Here is a 16383-nt window from a genome sequence, read left to right as displayed (position 1 = left end):
CAGACACTGGCAGTGTGGAAAGCCTTGTTCAAAGCAGTCACCTGTACTGCAAGGTGACAGAGTGGAGCACTGTCAGTTTCTCATTAAAACAGCATACTGAAAAATGGTTATGGCTGCGTGGCTCCTGTTAGCAGGACTGAAATGCATAGAAGCTAGATTCCAACTGGGAATTTGTTTGCTTTCAGATCCAGTCTATTCTGTAGGGACAGAATTTCCTGTTTGGGGGCGGGGGTCGAGAACAAAAGCTGTTAACTTGGACTGTTGGACAGTGATAGCCTAGTGGGCTCCTCCGGCTTCGAGCCCATGGAAACTCTGAGAGCCTCCTTGACTCCACAGAGGTTCAGCTGGCCAAGTGGCAGCAAAAGCTTGAGCCCTTGGACCTATGTCCCAGGACAAATGGCTCCAACTGATGTGCAGAATTGGCTGCCCTGCTAGCTGACTGCCTTTGGTCTATGGCAATGGTTTTCAACCCTATTTGCGGACCCCTAAATTTTTTTTGAATGGAGGTGCAGACCCCTTTGGAAATCTTAGACGTAGTCTGTGGACTGCCAGGAGTCCATGGACCACAGGTTGTACGCTACTGATCTATGGCCTTGTGTAGCACAGCTACTTGCAAGTCAGTGCACATGAATACAGCGGTGCGTTACTCATTTTTATGAAGAGCACAGAATGTACTGGGAGGGGGAGGGAATAGCTCCTGAATGTGTGGAACTTTATACATAAAAATTAAACCTGTCATGACACCTTTCTTGCCTTAAGGGGAGAACAGAAGGGGTGAAAAAAGCCGGTCGCTATACTCTCACTTTGGTTAGTAAAAAGCTTTTGGCACAGAATTATATTTGCTCACTGTTTCGTCTATCTTGAAATGGGAGCTTTGATTGTTTGATAAGTGGATCGGAAGATTGGTCAGTTTGACTGTTAAGTGCCTTTGTATGCTTTGCTGAAATGCAGTTTTCTTACCACCATAACACTTCTTAATTTTTCTTTGCCCCTGTTTTGAATGACTGAGGTTGCCATAGTTGAGAAATAAGCTTAATCAGACTAAAAAAGAAAAGGAGTACTTGTGGCACCTTAGAGACTAACCAATTTATTTGAGCATGAGCTTTCGTGAGCTACAGCTCACTTCACGAAAGCTCATGCTCAAATAAATTGGTTAGTCTCTAAGGTGCCACAAGTACTCCTTTTCTTTTTGCGAATACAGACTAACACGGCTGTTACTCTGAAACCTTAATCAGACTGTATTTGTGGCTCTCACCTGGGGAGGATGTGCTGCAGTTTTTTTGGTTTTTTTTTTTGTCCCAGGTAGAGGTAAAGGAAGAAATGCAAGTTTTCCCATGACTTCATTTTATGTGGGGGCAGCGTCTCCGCTTTTACAGTTTTGGGCTGTTTCTGAGTATTATTGCCAATCCATGTGGTAGTTTTGTGGCTTAGACAAACATCCACAAAAGAGCAGGATCATAGTCCATTTCTGTTCCCATATCCAAGAAACAGGACTGGAATCCTGGCCTCAAAAGGTGGAAAAAGTAGTAAATCACCTCACTGTCATTTAGCCCTAGTATCGTCTGAATCTTAACATTCGACTCAAAGGATTTATGTTGTGATTTAAAAACTCCTGGAAATAAGTTTGTAATGGAAGTGCTGACGCTGCAGCATCACAAAGCTTGAACTATGAAAATTGGGTCTTTGATGTAGTGATTTTAATTAATGGTTGGTTAGAGCCATATTAAGTCTTGGTGTAACTCAGTTGAATTTGATAAAGTTGCATCAGCTTACACAATGTCTGAATTTGGCCCTAAGTTTCTATACATAGCTAAAAAATTATTGGAATCTGGCTGAGCAGGAGAGATCAGACTAGCAAATAGTTACACTATGGGAGATAAACAAAGTTAAGTTGCGATGGCTGTGTGGTAAGCAGAATGACATTTCCTTATGGCCTGAAAAAAATTTCCCTGTGCTGTGAGCAAGAGAAGTTGAGAAAAAATTCAACATGAGTCAGTGCTTTTTCAGATGCACTAAAACATTCAAATCACAGCAGTATGTCAGGCTTTTTCCACAATATATAATAACCTGTTTCTTTGCTAAATGTCTCTTAAATTTCTATCTTGACAGGATCAGCAACCTTCAAAAAATCATTCACTTCAGAGGTAAGTTACTTCTTGAGAAAATGGTGTGCTTTGTTCCCTGGGCACTGTCATAAACTGGTGCTTTCTATTTAACGAGGCATTTTGGGCTCTGTATATGGCTTGAATCTGAAAGGGAAAGCGGGGGACAAAGCTGAACAAGCAATTATAAGGCTGCAATGAACTGGTGTATTCACTTGTGAAATCAGTGGGCCTTTGTCCTCATAAGAGAATTGGGTCCATTTTTATATCCTAATTGCCATGGAATTTCAAGTGATTCCATTCCACCAAAACACTATATAAATGTTAAGCCACAGAGCCTGAGTTCAACTCATTTTGACCAAGGAACACAGTTTATAGAGCAACAGAATGGCCATTTACACAGAAGACAATGACCCAGGCAAGTTTCCAAGGGGTCATAGAGTAGTAGACAAGATGCAGCTAAAATTGCCACCTCTGCCTGAGAAACTAGATTAACTTGTACCACCAACCTAGCTCACTTCCTCAAAGGCCTCAGGTCTTCGAAGTGTCTGTCTGCACTGCAGTCACGGGGTGTGACTGCAGCCTGAACACACATACTAGCTTTGATCTAGCTAGCTCTGATCCGGAGCAGTGAAGTTGTGGCAGTCCGCACGTGAGCGTGAGATGTGTAAGCCCAATACCTGTGCCAGCTAGAGTACGTCTGCTCATGCTGCAGTCATGTGTGATTGCAGTATAGCCATACCCTTCATGGGCATGAGTCGTACCAGTAAAGGAAGGTGTACGCTGATTGCAGCCTAAGGTCATTTAGGACCAGTCTGCTGGAAATTAAGGCTTCTAAGAGCAACCTGAAAACTCCCTCCTTGTACAGAACCAAAATTCCTCCTCTAGCTTGCATTTTGTGAAGACAGTCCCCTCCACCCCTTTATTTAGCTTCCAAGTCTGCATCACACAGGAAATTCCCAGGAAGCTAGTATCTCTCCAAGGTTCTTTAATGTCACTCTATTTTGAAGATGAAGTTAGGCCATATAATGTCCCCCTCCACATTAATATTCAGCAGCAGCCCATGAAGTGGTGCTCCATCTTGATCCAAGCTTTGCACGCTGGGACCTGTAGTTTTCTGCAAGCTGCATTTTTGTATTAAAGGTGGAAGTTGAAAAGAAATGTATTATACAACTCCATAGGCTTACCCCTGAGAGATCCCCTGTAACCCTCTGTAGTTATGCCTCTTGATTCTGGGTGGAGAGATACACCTAGGATATTTGTTTTTTAAAACTTCTTGGTTCTTGTCTTCACCCATACTCCTAGATGTCTGGTTCTTCTGGACAGCCTGGGTCACAGACAATAAAAAAAGGTCATAGAGGAGTAGATTCCACTGGTGAGACGACATATAAAAAGGTAGGTGCATCTCAGCTAATTAATCTGATTGTTTTCATTCTCCTATTCACTACATTAATGCTGCCCAGAGCATCAAGGTTTCTGACTCATTCTATTTAGCATAAAAGGTTGAGTAACTTGCGTGACAAACATTAAAGAAGATCTCGGTGGGAGCAAAGACTGGCAGGCTGAAGGGCTGAATTTATGCTCTGGGAGTAGCTTCTCTGCCATTGCCTCCTAAAGACAGGATTATTTTTTAAACCTTCCCTCATTAGCAACACTTCCTAGGACCCTTCTCATTTACTGAGTGCGCTTGCTGCTGTCTGGACACGATAGCAGCTACAGATTGTGATTTTGCTGGAATTTGCTTTACAAAAGGCAGATTGTGTGTGTTGGTTTCTTAAACCAGCCTATGGATGTGGGGATTTTTGGACACTGCTACTAACTTTCGTTGGACTTCATCAGTATGTGCCAACTTGCTTTACAACAAGAGTGGTTTCCCGTGTCTGGATTAAATGGATAATGGCATGATCGAGGCTTTTCAGCAGCTCTCGCTTCATGTAAGTGGAAGCTTCTCGTTTGAAATCTTTAATCCAGCTATGCTTTAATATCCACGTACTGTTTGGTGACGGGGTTCACTTCTAAAGATTACCTGGAAAAAAAGGGAACTGAGTGTGTGGGAGAGAACTTAAACAGCACTTCTGTTGAATCTAGTCTCTCTAATTTTATTATATTTGACTGTTTAAGCTTGGGGTTCTCAGTTCAGATCTCCAGTATCCCAGCATGCTGAGTGGAGGAGGAGAAGGAGGTAGCAGAACTGGCTGGGAGAAAGCAGCAACCAAAGTGGAATTAGATGAGACACTTAAATATGTTTGCAGGGGCCCCAGAAACTAGTAACGGGGGGCTCCTAATGGGGTTACCTGGAAATGACTAACAGGCTCTCCTTACTTAAGTTGTTGTTGTTGTGGTTATGTGTTTCCCTCCTTTCCTTGAGGCACTATGTTGATTAATTTATTCTCTGCCCTTTGTTAAAACAATTGTAAACAGGCAGCTGACTGCTCAGTTTATGATGAGGAAAAAAAATGCACACAGCTTAATGGCAACCTCATTGTGGCTCTTTGCACCCACAGATAATGCAGCAATGCCAAGCTGGTGTTCAGTTTCTTTATCTTTAAAGTGAAACTACCTTTTAGGTATGAACAGTGGGCTGAGCTTGCATGGATTTTTCAGCTATATTAATTTTAAAAGGCAAGAAGGAAAGGTATTTAGGAGAACTCTGTTCCAACATCCTAGACAAACTGGGTGATAAATCTCACATGGGCACATCCTAGGAGCTGGTTAGTAAGGAGAGTGAAGGGATGCAATGAAGTGGTCTAAAACCTGATGGAATCAAGAAAAAACTGAGTTCTGTTCTCAGTTCTGTCACTTACTGTGTGACCTTGGACAGGTCTCTTACTCCATCTCCATTTACCTTCTTCTGCTCTGTCCTGCTCACCCCCTTCCCTTTTCTTTTCATTAACTGATCCTCTCCTAACTAAACCCACCCCCAAAAATAATAATAATGGAACTAACCTGTTTGCTGCCATCACACTGTCCACTCTGCTTGTGTGTTCTACTTCTTCTCCTCCCACCTTGCATGTGTCTTGTCTATTTAGAGAATAAGCTCTTTATTTCTGAGTTTGTACAATGCCTAGCACAATGGGGCCCTCATTCTTGGTTGGCTCATAGGTGCTACTGTAATAAACATGACTGATAATAAATGGAGACTGTTTATTCATCTTTGAAAGATTTTGTAGATACTCAGATGAAAGAGCCAGAGCATTCGTTTTAGCAGCAATGGAGGGGAAATCTAGGGAAGCCAAAACGTACTTGCATAAATTGGAATCTGGCCTAGTCATCAAGGTTAAATTCTGTCTTTCACAACCAAGTCATCAGGACGTCTTATTAGATGCATGGTGTCCCTTGGTACCTAGCTGGGGTATTGGTTCAATACTGACTGTCAGAAGAACACCACCTACTGAGTCACCTGCTCAGGATTTTGTTTTCGGTTCAGTTGCCTTGTATGTAAACAACTTGCACCTGTTCCGCCGTAGTTTTAACAACCTTTGCAGTAGGTTTGTCTTATAGGCAGGGAATTGACACAGACCATGTAACTTCAGTAGTTGTCAAACAGATCTTATCTGCATCATCCTGGAAGATTCATGACCACCTAGAACAAGCTGGATCTCAGCAAATGTTAATGGCCTAAGACAAAATCACAGTGTTCTGTAGACATGAGCAGACTATGTTTGTAAATAGCTGCCACAGGAATATAATACTGCATTGTTCTTGGACAATTTATGCAGAGGCCACAGTAGTAAAGCTATGGTTTGTTTTTAAAACTATAATGACCCGCTGTTAGTTAGGCTTGGAAGGATCCGATTTTTATTGGTAAACCTCAGTTTCACTGTGCGCACACAAACTGACACACACATTTCCATCACTGGTCAAAAGTCCAGCTAGGCAAAGGAAAATGCTGCTTGAGAACTTATTAGAGTTTGATTTTAAGGATATTTGCTTTCTCTGTGTTGACAGTTTGTGTTTTGACACTGGCAAAGCTTTAACTTTTTGAACCGCAACATCTACTGTCATTAAAGAATTGTCTGACTTCCCCTGAAATAATTTACCACAACTGTGAACATTTAAATGGATAAAAATAGGAAGAAGTGCTTAAAACCTATCATTTTGCACAACTGAAAATTTAAATAGATACAAATCTTAAATGCTTAAAAATAAACATTGTTATTACAGACAACATTGTTTAAAAAAAATAAAAAAATCAGTGAATTCTGCTAAGCCTCTTATTATTGCTTACAAGCCTAGCAAAGGAATAGGATGAGATGGTGAGAATACATGGTTGAAACCCACAAGTGTGCATTCTGTGGGGTTAGCTTATTTTGAGGGCTAGCTCCATGCTTGGACTCTACATTGCCTTGAGGAAGACCAGAGTCTATGCCGAGGCCACCCGATCATGCAAATCTAGGTTTCGGGAGATCGAGATACCATGCTCATCCGCTTCCTAGAGGAACGAGAGTACTTTGCTGTTCAATAGCCACCGCTCCGGTCGTTGTAAGGAGTGGAAATGAACACCTTGGAAGGAGGTAAAATCCAGTCTTCATAAGGCCATGTGGATGGTAGCTATAGTGTAAGTCCTCTGGGGTAGCAATGCTGCAGAATGGGGATAAAATGAGATGGAAGGATTGTTAGGGCTTTGTCAGGGATGTCGAGGTATTGCTACCCCATCCCTAATATATGGCAGAAGCTAGTCTTATACACTCTGCGCGTCAGATGAGTGGAACATGGGGCTCTTGTCACCTTAGTTTGGCAGCAGCTTAAATATTCTGGAAACAGGATCCCTTTCATGTGGTGATCTTGCTGTACAGTGATAAGTTGTATGTTTCCCATCAAGCAGATTGACATGAAAGAAAGCAGCCAAAGACTAAGTTAGCCAGCTAGAGAAAAGCAAAGAAAGGAAACCGGGATTTATGGGTACGAAATACCATCTAGTGCCTGCTGGAAGGATGTTAGTTTAAATTGGAGCAGATTTTTTGTTCTAAGACAGTCATCCATTTAACCCGTTCTGTTTGACTTCCTGTTTCCTTTTCCCCTCCAGACTACCTCATCGGCCTTGAAAGGTGCCATTCAACTGGGCATCACCCACACAGTAGGAAGCCTGAGCACCAAACCGGAGCGAGATGTTCTCATGCAAGACTTCTATGTAGTAGAAAGTATTTTCTTCCCAAGGTGAGAGCTTGCTTGCTGCTCTGTGAAATGCTTTTACTTAGGGTTATCCACTCTGAGATGGGTCTTCCTGTGGGTTATGATGAGGTAGTAGTGTTACTTTACTATGTTTGGGAGTTAAGAGAAGAAAGCAACACTGATTCCAAATCAGCTCCTTAAGACATGTACAGGCGTCTCTAAAGCACACAATAGTATAGTGGCTAGTTCTGCACTTGTTGATATGGCAACCACACAACAGAATGCAACTCAGCCCTTAATTTTAGGTATTACTCAACCTTTCCATTAGAGCAAGCGTTCAACAATGATTGTTCTTGCATTATATATGATAGAAAAATACCTGCTGGAGCTCTGAGGTATGCGAGGGTTAATGAAAGAGAATTTAAGGCCGTGGTTCTCAACCTGCAGCCCACCGCTTGCAGCCCAATCAGCACAGAGCTGCAGCCCATGTGACATCCTCAGGGCCATACAGGTAGTATTGGATGCAGCCCACAATGGTAAATAGGTTGAGAATCACTGATTTAAGGTGTTGTAGAAAATTGTCTTGGGGTGGTCCTTCTTTATTTTAAAAGAGGCCTTTAAAAGTACTGTGTGGATTTCTAACCATCTGTTCCCTTCCCCCACAGCGAAGGGAGTAACCTGACCCCAGCTCATCACTACAATGACTTCCGGTTTAAAACGTATGCTCCTGTAGCATTTCGCTACTTCCGTGAACTGTTTGGAATACGGCCAGATGACTATCTGGTAAGTCACTGGGGAAGCCAGTTTTATTTGTCATACTTGATAACTAGTATTTTTCCCTTCTTCCCCAGTATAAATGGCCTCTATCCAGTCCCACTCCTAACACTGTGCACACACCAATGGATGTTGTCTCAGCTTCGCCCCCTTTCTTGGGGTTTGCCTTTATTTAATTAAAGTTTACCAAGAAAAAGCCCTTGGCCAGGTCTGCACTTACAGCCATCAGCCTGATCCCCAATGTGGGCAGATCAGTATTTATCCTTGTTGGGATCTCTTGACCCTTCTGATGATTATTGCCTTATGTTCTTGAGTGGAGCTAATGAGACTTGCCTGGTCTGACTGTCAGATTCGCAGCAGCGTATTCTGAACGTCCATACTGGGTCCTGTACCAATTCCATCCTGATTGTGCATCTCCGGCACCCTCACATGAGACTCTCCTAGCCTGGACCCACTGTAGGCTCCCTTGAAACCACTGCTTTAATCTTGGGTGGCCAAAGCGGCACCTGCAGCCCCCAGAATTCACAGGGCCAAATACAGCCCACAGAATTCTATTGTGCAGATCCCATCTTTGATGTGGAGATCGGGCTACTAGAATCAAAATGGAGTTGTGCACACTGGGCCAGGTAATCTCTGCAATTGTGCCACTGTATTGGAGCAGGATGCAGCAGTTCTTACCTCTATTTTATTCAAATGAGGTGTGATCCTTGCTTATAGGGCCCCTTGGTTGGCCAGAATATGTTGCCCCGTAGCTGGTCAATGGGCCAGTAGTTTCAGGAAGGAACCAAACCATTCCTTTACGTAGCAAGCGACTGCAGTAGCCCAGCGGGGTCCTCGTCTTTGACTAGAGCTCCTAGGTGCTGTGCTAATACAAATTACTACTAATTGCGAGAAACCTGGAGGGAGGGAGGGAGGGAGCAGAGCTGCTGAGACATCACAGTCTTATAACTACATCTCCATGCCTACCTGTAATCTCTCCAAACAAGACATGTTCTAGCACAAAGTTATGGACATGAGAAAGCATTAACCTGAGGGCCACGGATTCCAGAGACAGTCATGCTGGATGCTTCCCCAACTCTAAAAGCTGTGCCATGACTTGCTATTCTCATAAAACATCTCTAGTTTATCTAACTTAATGAACTACTAACCAGTCTATATACTGAATTGTATACTTATCTGTTTTTGTGGGCAAAATATGATGCTGCTGTTCACTGGGGTTGCTCAAAGTGCTTTGCAAAGGCGCCTGTGCGGATGTGTAACGACGCCATCTCTAAAAAAAAAATTAACGAGGAATCCTTGTGGCACATTAGCGACTAACAAATGTATTTGGGCATAAGCTTTCGTGGGTTAGAACACACGTACTCAGACACTCAAGTTGACCCTTTAGCTAAAGCTTCGATAAAGATGCCTGTGCTTTGTTACCTGTTTATCTTACGCTTTTGCTTTTTAATTCAAACCCACCCCCCACCCCACCCCCCTTCAGTACTCGCTCTGCAGTGAGCCACTCATTGAGCTCTCCAACTCCGGGGCCAGTGGTTCCCTCTTCTATGTATCCAGTGATGACGAGTTTATCATTAAAACAGTTCAGCACAAAGAAGCAGAGTTCTTGCAAAAGCTGCTGCCGGGTTACTATATGGTAAGTTGCTTGGGTGACCTTTCTGCGTGGGTTGTAATGATGTTTCTCTGACAGCATAAACTTGAGAATATCGTCGTAACTGGCAGGTCACATGCGGGGCGGCGGATTTACAACTGGTTTCAAGGCCGTATTTTCAGAGATGCTGAGCACACTCCACTCCCATTTGCTGCAGGGGTAGATGCTCAGGACTTCTGAAAATCTGGACCTGAGCCCTTTGAGTTGGTCAACTGCATTTTGCCTCTGCTGGCTAATACTGATACACCCTCCTGCATGTGACTTATAGAGGCTGCTGGAGCTCTTTGGGCCGGCACAGGAAGGTTTGCACCAGACCTTCTCATTTTGGTTGTTTTGAAGAGTGCCCGTCTCCCTGAAAGGGACCTGCCTAGCATTCAGGCTTGCACTGCTAGATTGTGTGTGGTTGAATGTGTGCGTCTGCTCAGTCAAGTTTTGTGCAAGAAGCTCATACTCATGATATGCAAAGACTAGCAAAGTTCCTTATTTCCTTTCCCCCCTTCTGGGCCATTCTCTTTGTTCCATCAGTGCTGCCCAACCAACGCTACTTTGTTATTTAAATTTAACATGCCCATATTCCAGGGCCTCTGAGTGTCTGTCTAAAGAGACTAAAAATGTGATCATAAATAGATAAATGGGCCCTGCTAGTCCTAGAACAAAATCAGATCCAACCCCAACATACAATATATACCTAATCCCACTAGAGATGGCAGATGGTCCCAGAGTGCTTTATTAACTGCCTCCCTGAGTGGGAATTTGAACAGGTTAATGGAGTTCATGTCCCTGGCTTAGAAAAGTGCCATGGGATTCTTAATACATGCATTGGTTAAGACCTCTTCTTACCTACCCATGGCACCACCAGCACTTTGCCCATATTACTAGGCCGGGAAACTGGACCAATGCTAGTTTCTGCAACCACCAGAGTTATAGGGATCTCTTATTCCAGTATGCACCCACCCTTATCCTGCTTAGCATTAGATCTGGCAAGAGCCTAGCTTGTGGAGGGAGTGGCAAACTAAAAGACTAAGCACAAAAATCCTCCTTTGCCCTGCTGGCTGCCACAGATCGCCTCTGGCAGATAATTGTGTGGATGAAGGTGCAAATTCCTTCTTTATGCAAAAGCTGCATCTGATGAGTTCAGGTTTGCAGAGAAAACATTTCTTACCCTAGAGTTACCAATCTATGCCCCAAGTTCACCCATCCCTGATTCATTGCTTTGCTGATAATCACTTTGGATCCCAGACAAGGTTGCTTTGATTCAGATACACCGGTTAAGAGCAAATAGCTAGCCACTCTGAATGTAGGGAGTCACCTGGACTCTGAAGTTATGTCTTCTGTCTTTGGACATTTAGAACTTGAATCAGAATCCTCGGACGCTGCTGCCTAAGTTCTATGGTCTGTACTGCGTGCAGGCTGGAGGGAAGAACATCCGCATCGTAGTGATGAACAACTTGCTGCCCCGCTCTGTGAAAATGCACCTGAAGTATGACTTGAAAGGCTCCACCTATAAGCGTCGAGCATCGCAGAAGGAGCGGGAAAAAGTCTTCCCGACATACAAAGACCTGGATTTTATGCAGGACATCCCCGATGGCCTGTTCCTAGACTCTGATATGTACAATGCCTTGTGCAAAACGCTGCAGAGAGATTGTTTGGTGAGTGAAGGGTGAGATGAGCTGAATTGAGACCAATTTTTCCCCCCTTCTCTGTGGATTACTTCATGCCTTTCGAAATGTGTGTACCCCAAGGTCACTCTAAAGCTTCTTAGGCCTGGCATTTGCCCTGTTTTTTGTTTTGTTTGTTTTTTTTCTTTGTGTGTCTACAGTCTGGATAATTCTGCAGTGCAGTTTTTAAGTGAAAGATGCTAGAATTGAGTCCTCTGTCCCCCAGAAAGGCACTGCCCAGGCAGCTGCAGTGCAGTTACGCCCTCCAAACACTGCCCTCCCTGTATAACTCAATTCTGACCCAGGGAACTCAGCTACCGTGATACATTCAATCTTTGGCACCTCTGCCATGACTGCCAGCTACAGGGCTAATTGGTTGGCATTTGTGTGATGATGTCCACTGGGAACGGGACAGACCACAAACTCCTTTTGCATGTTCAGATGTTTCTAAGTTGGGTAAAATTCAAATCAGTAATCTAGAGTGGTACGGTGCAGTCTCCCCTCCCCCGTCCCCTGAGCAGTCCAATTTATGCCCTGCCACCCAATAATGTCTTACTACTTTTACAGTAGGAGGAGTCCTAGTTTTAGAGCAGCTGTGTGGTCCAGCAGGTAGGACACCGGACGGAGAGTCAGAGGACCTGAGTTCTGTGCCTGCAAGTGATCTGATGTGCAGCCCTGCACAAATCATTTTCCCAGTTGCCCTGTCTGTAGAAGAAAGATACTGATATTTTACCTTCCTTTGTAAAGCTGCTCATTGATATCTGTGGGTGAAGATCACTGAGTGTTTATATAGAGGCCATCCCCTTGGTATTTTCAGAACACTAAGCAAAAATACTCAGTGCATGCATAAAACTGGAATAGTTTAACCATTCATGTAGCTTGCAAAACGTAAATGATGTCATATTGACTTTGTTTCCGTCCAGGTTCTGCAGAGTTTTAAAATCATGGATTATAGTTTGCTTGTGGCCGTCCATAACATTGATCAGGCACAGAGAGAGCGTGCGATAATGGATGGGACGGCCCAGTCGGACACGCGAAGGCCAGCTACCCAGAAAGCTCTCTACTCCACGGCTATGGAGTCTATCCGAGGAGAAGCCCGGCGAGGTGGCACTATAGAGACTGACGACCAGTATGTCTGGGTTGATTGTTCAAATTAACATGGCCAATTCATACTTAGAGCAGATGCGGTAAAATTCAAGGATTGATAAGGAAGGTGTGATTTTAGGTACCAATGATGTAGGGCTGAGCCTGAGGCTTGGGATTCAGGAGTCCTGAGTTCTGGTTTCAGTTCCTTATCATGAGCATGTCACTTAAGTCCTTTGTGCCTCTGCTTGCCTGCCTCACTGGGATGTGTGAGGATTAATGTGTCTGTACCACACCTGGAAGCTGTACTCAAACAGCTAAATATTAAGTATCGCCTCCAGGGATCGTAGGAATTGCTGTAGCGGATCAGACCTGAGCTCCTGTCTCTGAGTGGCCAGCACCAGATACTCCAGGTTTCTTGGATTCTTCTCAAAGTGGACAGTTATCAATTAACCAGCCCACAGTTTCAGTAAAATAGACAATGTACAGAAAACAGGGATAAACTCATGTTATGTTTTGGTAACTTACTGACTTAGCATTTAGCTCTGATTTGTCTTCTCTAGAGTTTGTCAGCTCAGCAGTAGGTGCATGTTGCCACTCGTTAATCCGCTTAACATTTAACCCATGTAAGGCTTAGTTGTGTAGAGTGAAAACTGCTTTGATCAGGGTAAAGCCTGCAAATCTCATGCTTCCTGTTTTTGTTTTCTAGAATGGGAGGCATTCCAGCCCGAAATTCAAAGGGGGAAAGGCTGCTTTTATATATTGGTATTATTGATGTGCTACAGTCCTACAGGTAAGAGCCTTTACGTGACACCTATATGTTGACAGTAGTGGATAAAATAAACCTCCAGTAATAAAATTGGCCCTGTTTGGTTGCAACAGTCTGAGACTCTCTGGCTTGTTTACTGAAGACTTTGTAGTTTTCTTGCCCCATTTTCTTGATGTTTTTCATAAACTGAAATCCCCGCATGCTCCTCTGGACCTTGTATCCCTCGTTTATTCAGTGTCAGAGTACAGGCTTGCTCTTACAGGGCAGGTTTTTCTTAGACTTGGTGATTATGCTGAAGGGAGTGTGCAGGAAGTGGCTGAGAAAAATAGGTGGTAGGTTAAAATTGCCATAGTGTCTGGAATGAAAAATAGTTTTATGACTTTGCTTAGATGTTTGTAGTGTTGGTGTCGAGTTGGTGCATAGCCAGGGGTGCTGGAACAATTTGTACAGTGAGGGTGCTAAGAGCCATTGAACCAAACTGTAAACCCTGTGTATGGTGGAAACCACCTCAAGCCCAGGGGTGCTACCACACCCCTAGTTCCAGCTAGCTTGAAATTCTAGCTAACTTTTTTTTTTTTTCAGTTTGAGATCTTTTTTACATTTATCATTAGAAGTCAATGGGCGTTCTCTCCCTGCCATCAGTGCCTCCTAAAATTGCCCCCTAAAAGAATAAAACTGCTACTGAATGTTTTTAGATTCTTTTAACTAGGTCTGTAAATTACTTTGGCTTTAGGAAAAAGGTGCATTTCTGTTGTATCTGTCAATGTTAAGAAGCCAAACTTCAGCAATGAACGTAACTTACTAATAGTGATTGCAAAGCCTAAATGTGAAAATTACTATGGTCTGTTCACTGCTTTCAAATCTCACTTCTCAGATTCGTTAAGAAATTGGAGCACTCATGGAAAGCATTGGTGCACGATGGGGTATGTAGCAAGAATTTTATCCTGGGACTCTTAAATTACCTGATAGCAGTATTTTCAAACCAGGTGTCCCATCAAACAGATAGTTGTGTGTGCAGAAATATGTATTTTAAAGTAGAATCTATGGTCAGACCTTATAGTAAAGGTACGTTTATAAAGATCAACAAATTATTGATAGATGTTAATAAATGCAATAAATTTAGTCCAAGTTAGTGGCTTGCTTATAACCATCTATAACAACTTCTACTGATGTCTTTATAACACATACGACTCATGCTTTCAGCAGCTATTAATCACTTTATTGTTTGTTCATCATTTATAAAGATGCTTTTAATATAGCGTGACCATACTTGTTCCAAATGTAAACCTACTCTAAAAGAAATCCATGTTGTCTTAGAACTATAGTTACATGTGTAACTTTTGTCCCTTGGATGTTTTTAGGACACTGTGTCTGTGCATAGGCCCAGCTTCTATGCAGAAAGGTTTCAACGATTCATGTGCAACATTGCATTCAAGAAAATACCATGTAAGTATCTCTTCACAGGTGGGTTCCTGGGAGGCTGCCATAGTCAGGGAGAGAATGAATGGAGGTGCGTCTGATCAGTAGGAAACTTGTGCTGTGTCAGGGTTACTGTTATATCTTCCTGCCCTGCAGAATGTGACTGACAACTCCTAGGGCAGGGTCTTTAATCCATCAGCTTTCTTCAGAGTGCAACACTTTCTCATTAAATAATGGGGAAGGTTGTGGATGTTGCTATGTAAGGTTTTGTTTCTGGAAAACGTGATATTAAGTAAGATCTTTCTTTGCTTTTGTCTTTAAGTAAAACTTTCTCCTTCTAAAAAGAGCCGGTCTGGCACAACCATTCCTCGGAGGACGGGTCAAGGCGGAGCCCCTTACCATTCATCGTGTGAAACTAAAGCGCAAGTAACGGCAGAAGCAGATGTGGAGCAAGGTTGGTGCCTATACTAGAAAACCCAGATGACAGGAATTGCTTTCCTTTTAAAAAAAGAACAGCAAAAGAAGCTTGGTTCAGCCCAGATTTTTGTGATCCAAGACCTCCACTGGTGAGACTGTGGGGACATTCAGTACACGCTGTCCGAGTCTGCAAGCTTGCTAGAGCACTATCCTGGGATCACAGATCTAATCGCAGCTACCAGGACTCGGATGCAGCCATTAATATATTGCGTAGTTCAAGGGGTGTGGCATTCTGAGGGGTCTTCAGCAGGCCTAGAGGAGTTGTCAGACTTTCATGAAACGTCTCTCAGCCCACTGGGGACCTGCCAACATTGTGGTGCATTAATGGTGGAACAGTAAAGAGACTTTTTTTCCACATAATATATACTTTGCCAGTAGCACTCACTGCTACAGGAAGTGAATGAGATCAAGAACTAATTTAGCAAGAAGCAAAAAGAGATTGGACATTTATATGAATTACAACTGGATATTCTTATCGTAACAAATTCTGGAAGGGACTTTAAACCTCAGCCTTCAGGGTTTAAGACTATCTTAGAGGTCAGGAGGAGACCTAATGTGGTCTGGGTGGATTATCCCATGTCAGCAGCGTTGTTACCCCATCCTCTGAAGCATCTAGTACTGATTTGTATAAAGACAGAATACTGGACTGATTGGACCTCTGGTCCGATCCAGTATGGTAAGTCCTATGTAATTGGCCTAAGTGATGTCCTGAGCTTTGATCTCCTTCCCTATGGATCATGCCCTGCCAGCGTGTTAGTGGAAATGTTGGTACAGAGACTGTATCACAAAGAGCTGGATTCACTGAGAATGGATACCAAATGTGCTGGACTGGACCATTCTGTTGTGTAGTTTCCTGCATGATGACTTTCTGTAACGTGAAGCAGCATTGGCTACAGAAGAACTTGGCAAATGATTAGTTATTGCTGCTGATGCCAGGGGATGCTGTTCATTATGTTGCTATCTGCTCTGCTCTTCCCACAGGTTCCCATCTTGGTCGCCCTGATCTCCTTCCCAGAACTCCTCCAGTAGACGAAGCTAACAGTGATTCCATAGCAACAACCTTGTCCACTTCTTCATTGGGCAGCGGAGGCCTTAACTCTCCAGCCAACAGGTACCTCTCCGTTAATCACAACCGTGCGTGGGAGGGCACTGCTGTCTGCAGGCTGGGATACTCTGCTTTCAATCACATCAGTCACAGGGCAGATGCCTGCTGCTTTCATGGAGTGTTTGTTTTTTGGTATGCTTTTCAAACTACATGTCTTTTGAGCAGTCGACACATGCCAGACCGGTTCAGTACCAGATGCAAGGGGTCATTGTAACACCATTAACATGCAGTGT

The 16383-nt window shown here is 43.4% G+C and overlaps 1 protein-coding gene across 3 annotated transcripts in view; it reads left to right on the top strand.

Annotated features, from left to right (window-relative positions):
- LOC125625566 (26S proteasome non-ATPase regulatory subunit 4) overlaps positions 1–16383 on the top strand; it is a 69306-nt gene that overhangs the window by 15427 nt on the left and 37496 nt on the right. For all 3 annotated transcript variants that reach the window (XM_048827801.2, XM_048827798.2, XM_048827797.2), the window contains exons 2-13: positions 2110–2144; positions 3408–3497; positions 7129–7259; positions 7880–7997; positions 9472–9624; positions 10989–11288; positions 12221–12426; positions 13090–13173; positions 14024–14072; positions 14511–14595; positions 14891–15022; positions 16027–16156. In XM_048827801.2, coding sequence (XP_048683758.1) covers positions 2110–2144; positions 3408–3497; positions 7129–7259; positions 7880–7997; positions 9472–9624; positions 10989–11288; positions 12221–12426; positions 13090–13173; positions 14024–14072; positions 14511–14595; positions 14891–15022; positions 16027–16156 — 1513 coding nt within the window. The remainder of the gene's footprint in view (positions 1–2109; positions 2145–3407; positions 3498–7128; positions 7260–7879; positions 7998–9471; positions 9625–10988; positions 11289–12220; positions 12427–13089; positions 13174–14023; positions 14073–14510; positions 14596–14890; positions 15023–16026; positions 16157–16383) is intronic.

The sequence above is a fragment of the Caretta caretta genome, chromosome 24 (assembly GCF_965140235.1).
Source record: "Caretta caretta isolate rCarCar2 chromosome 24, rCarCar1.hap1, whole genome shotgun sequence".
NCBI lineage: Eukaryota > Metazoa > Chordata > Testudines > Cheloniidae > Caretta > Caretta caretta.
Note: the sequence above shows the minus strand (reverse complement) of the source record. Positions and strands in the feature narration are given on the sequence as shown.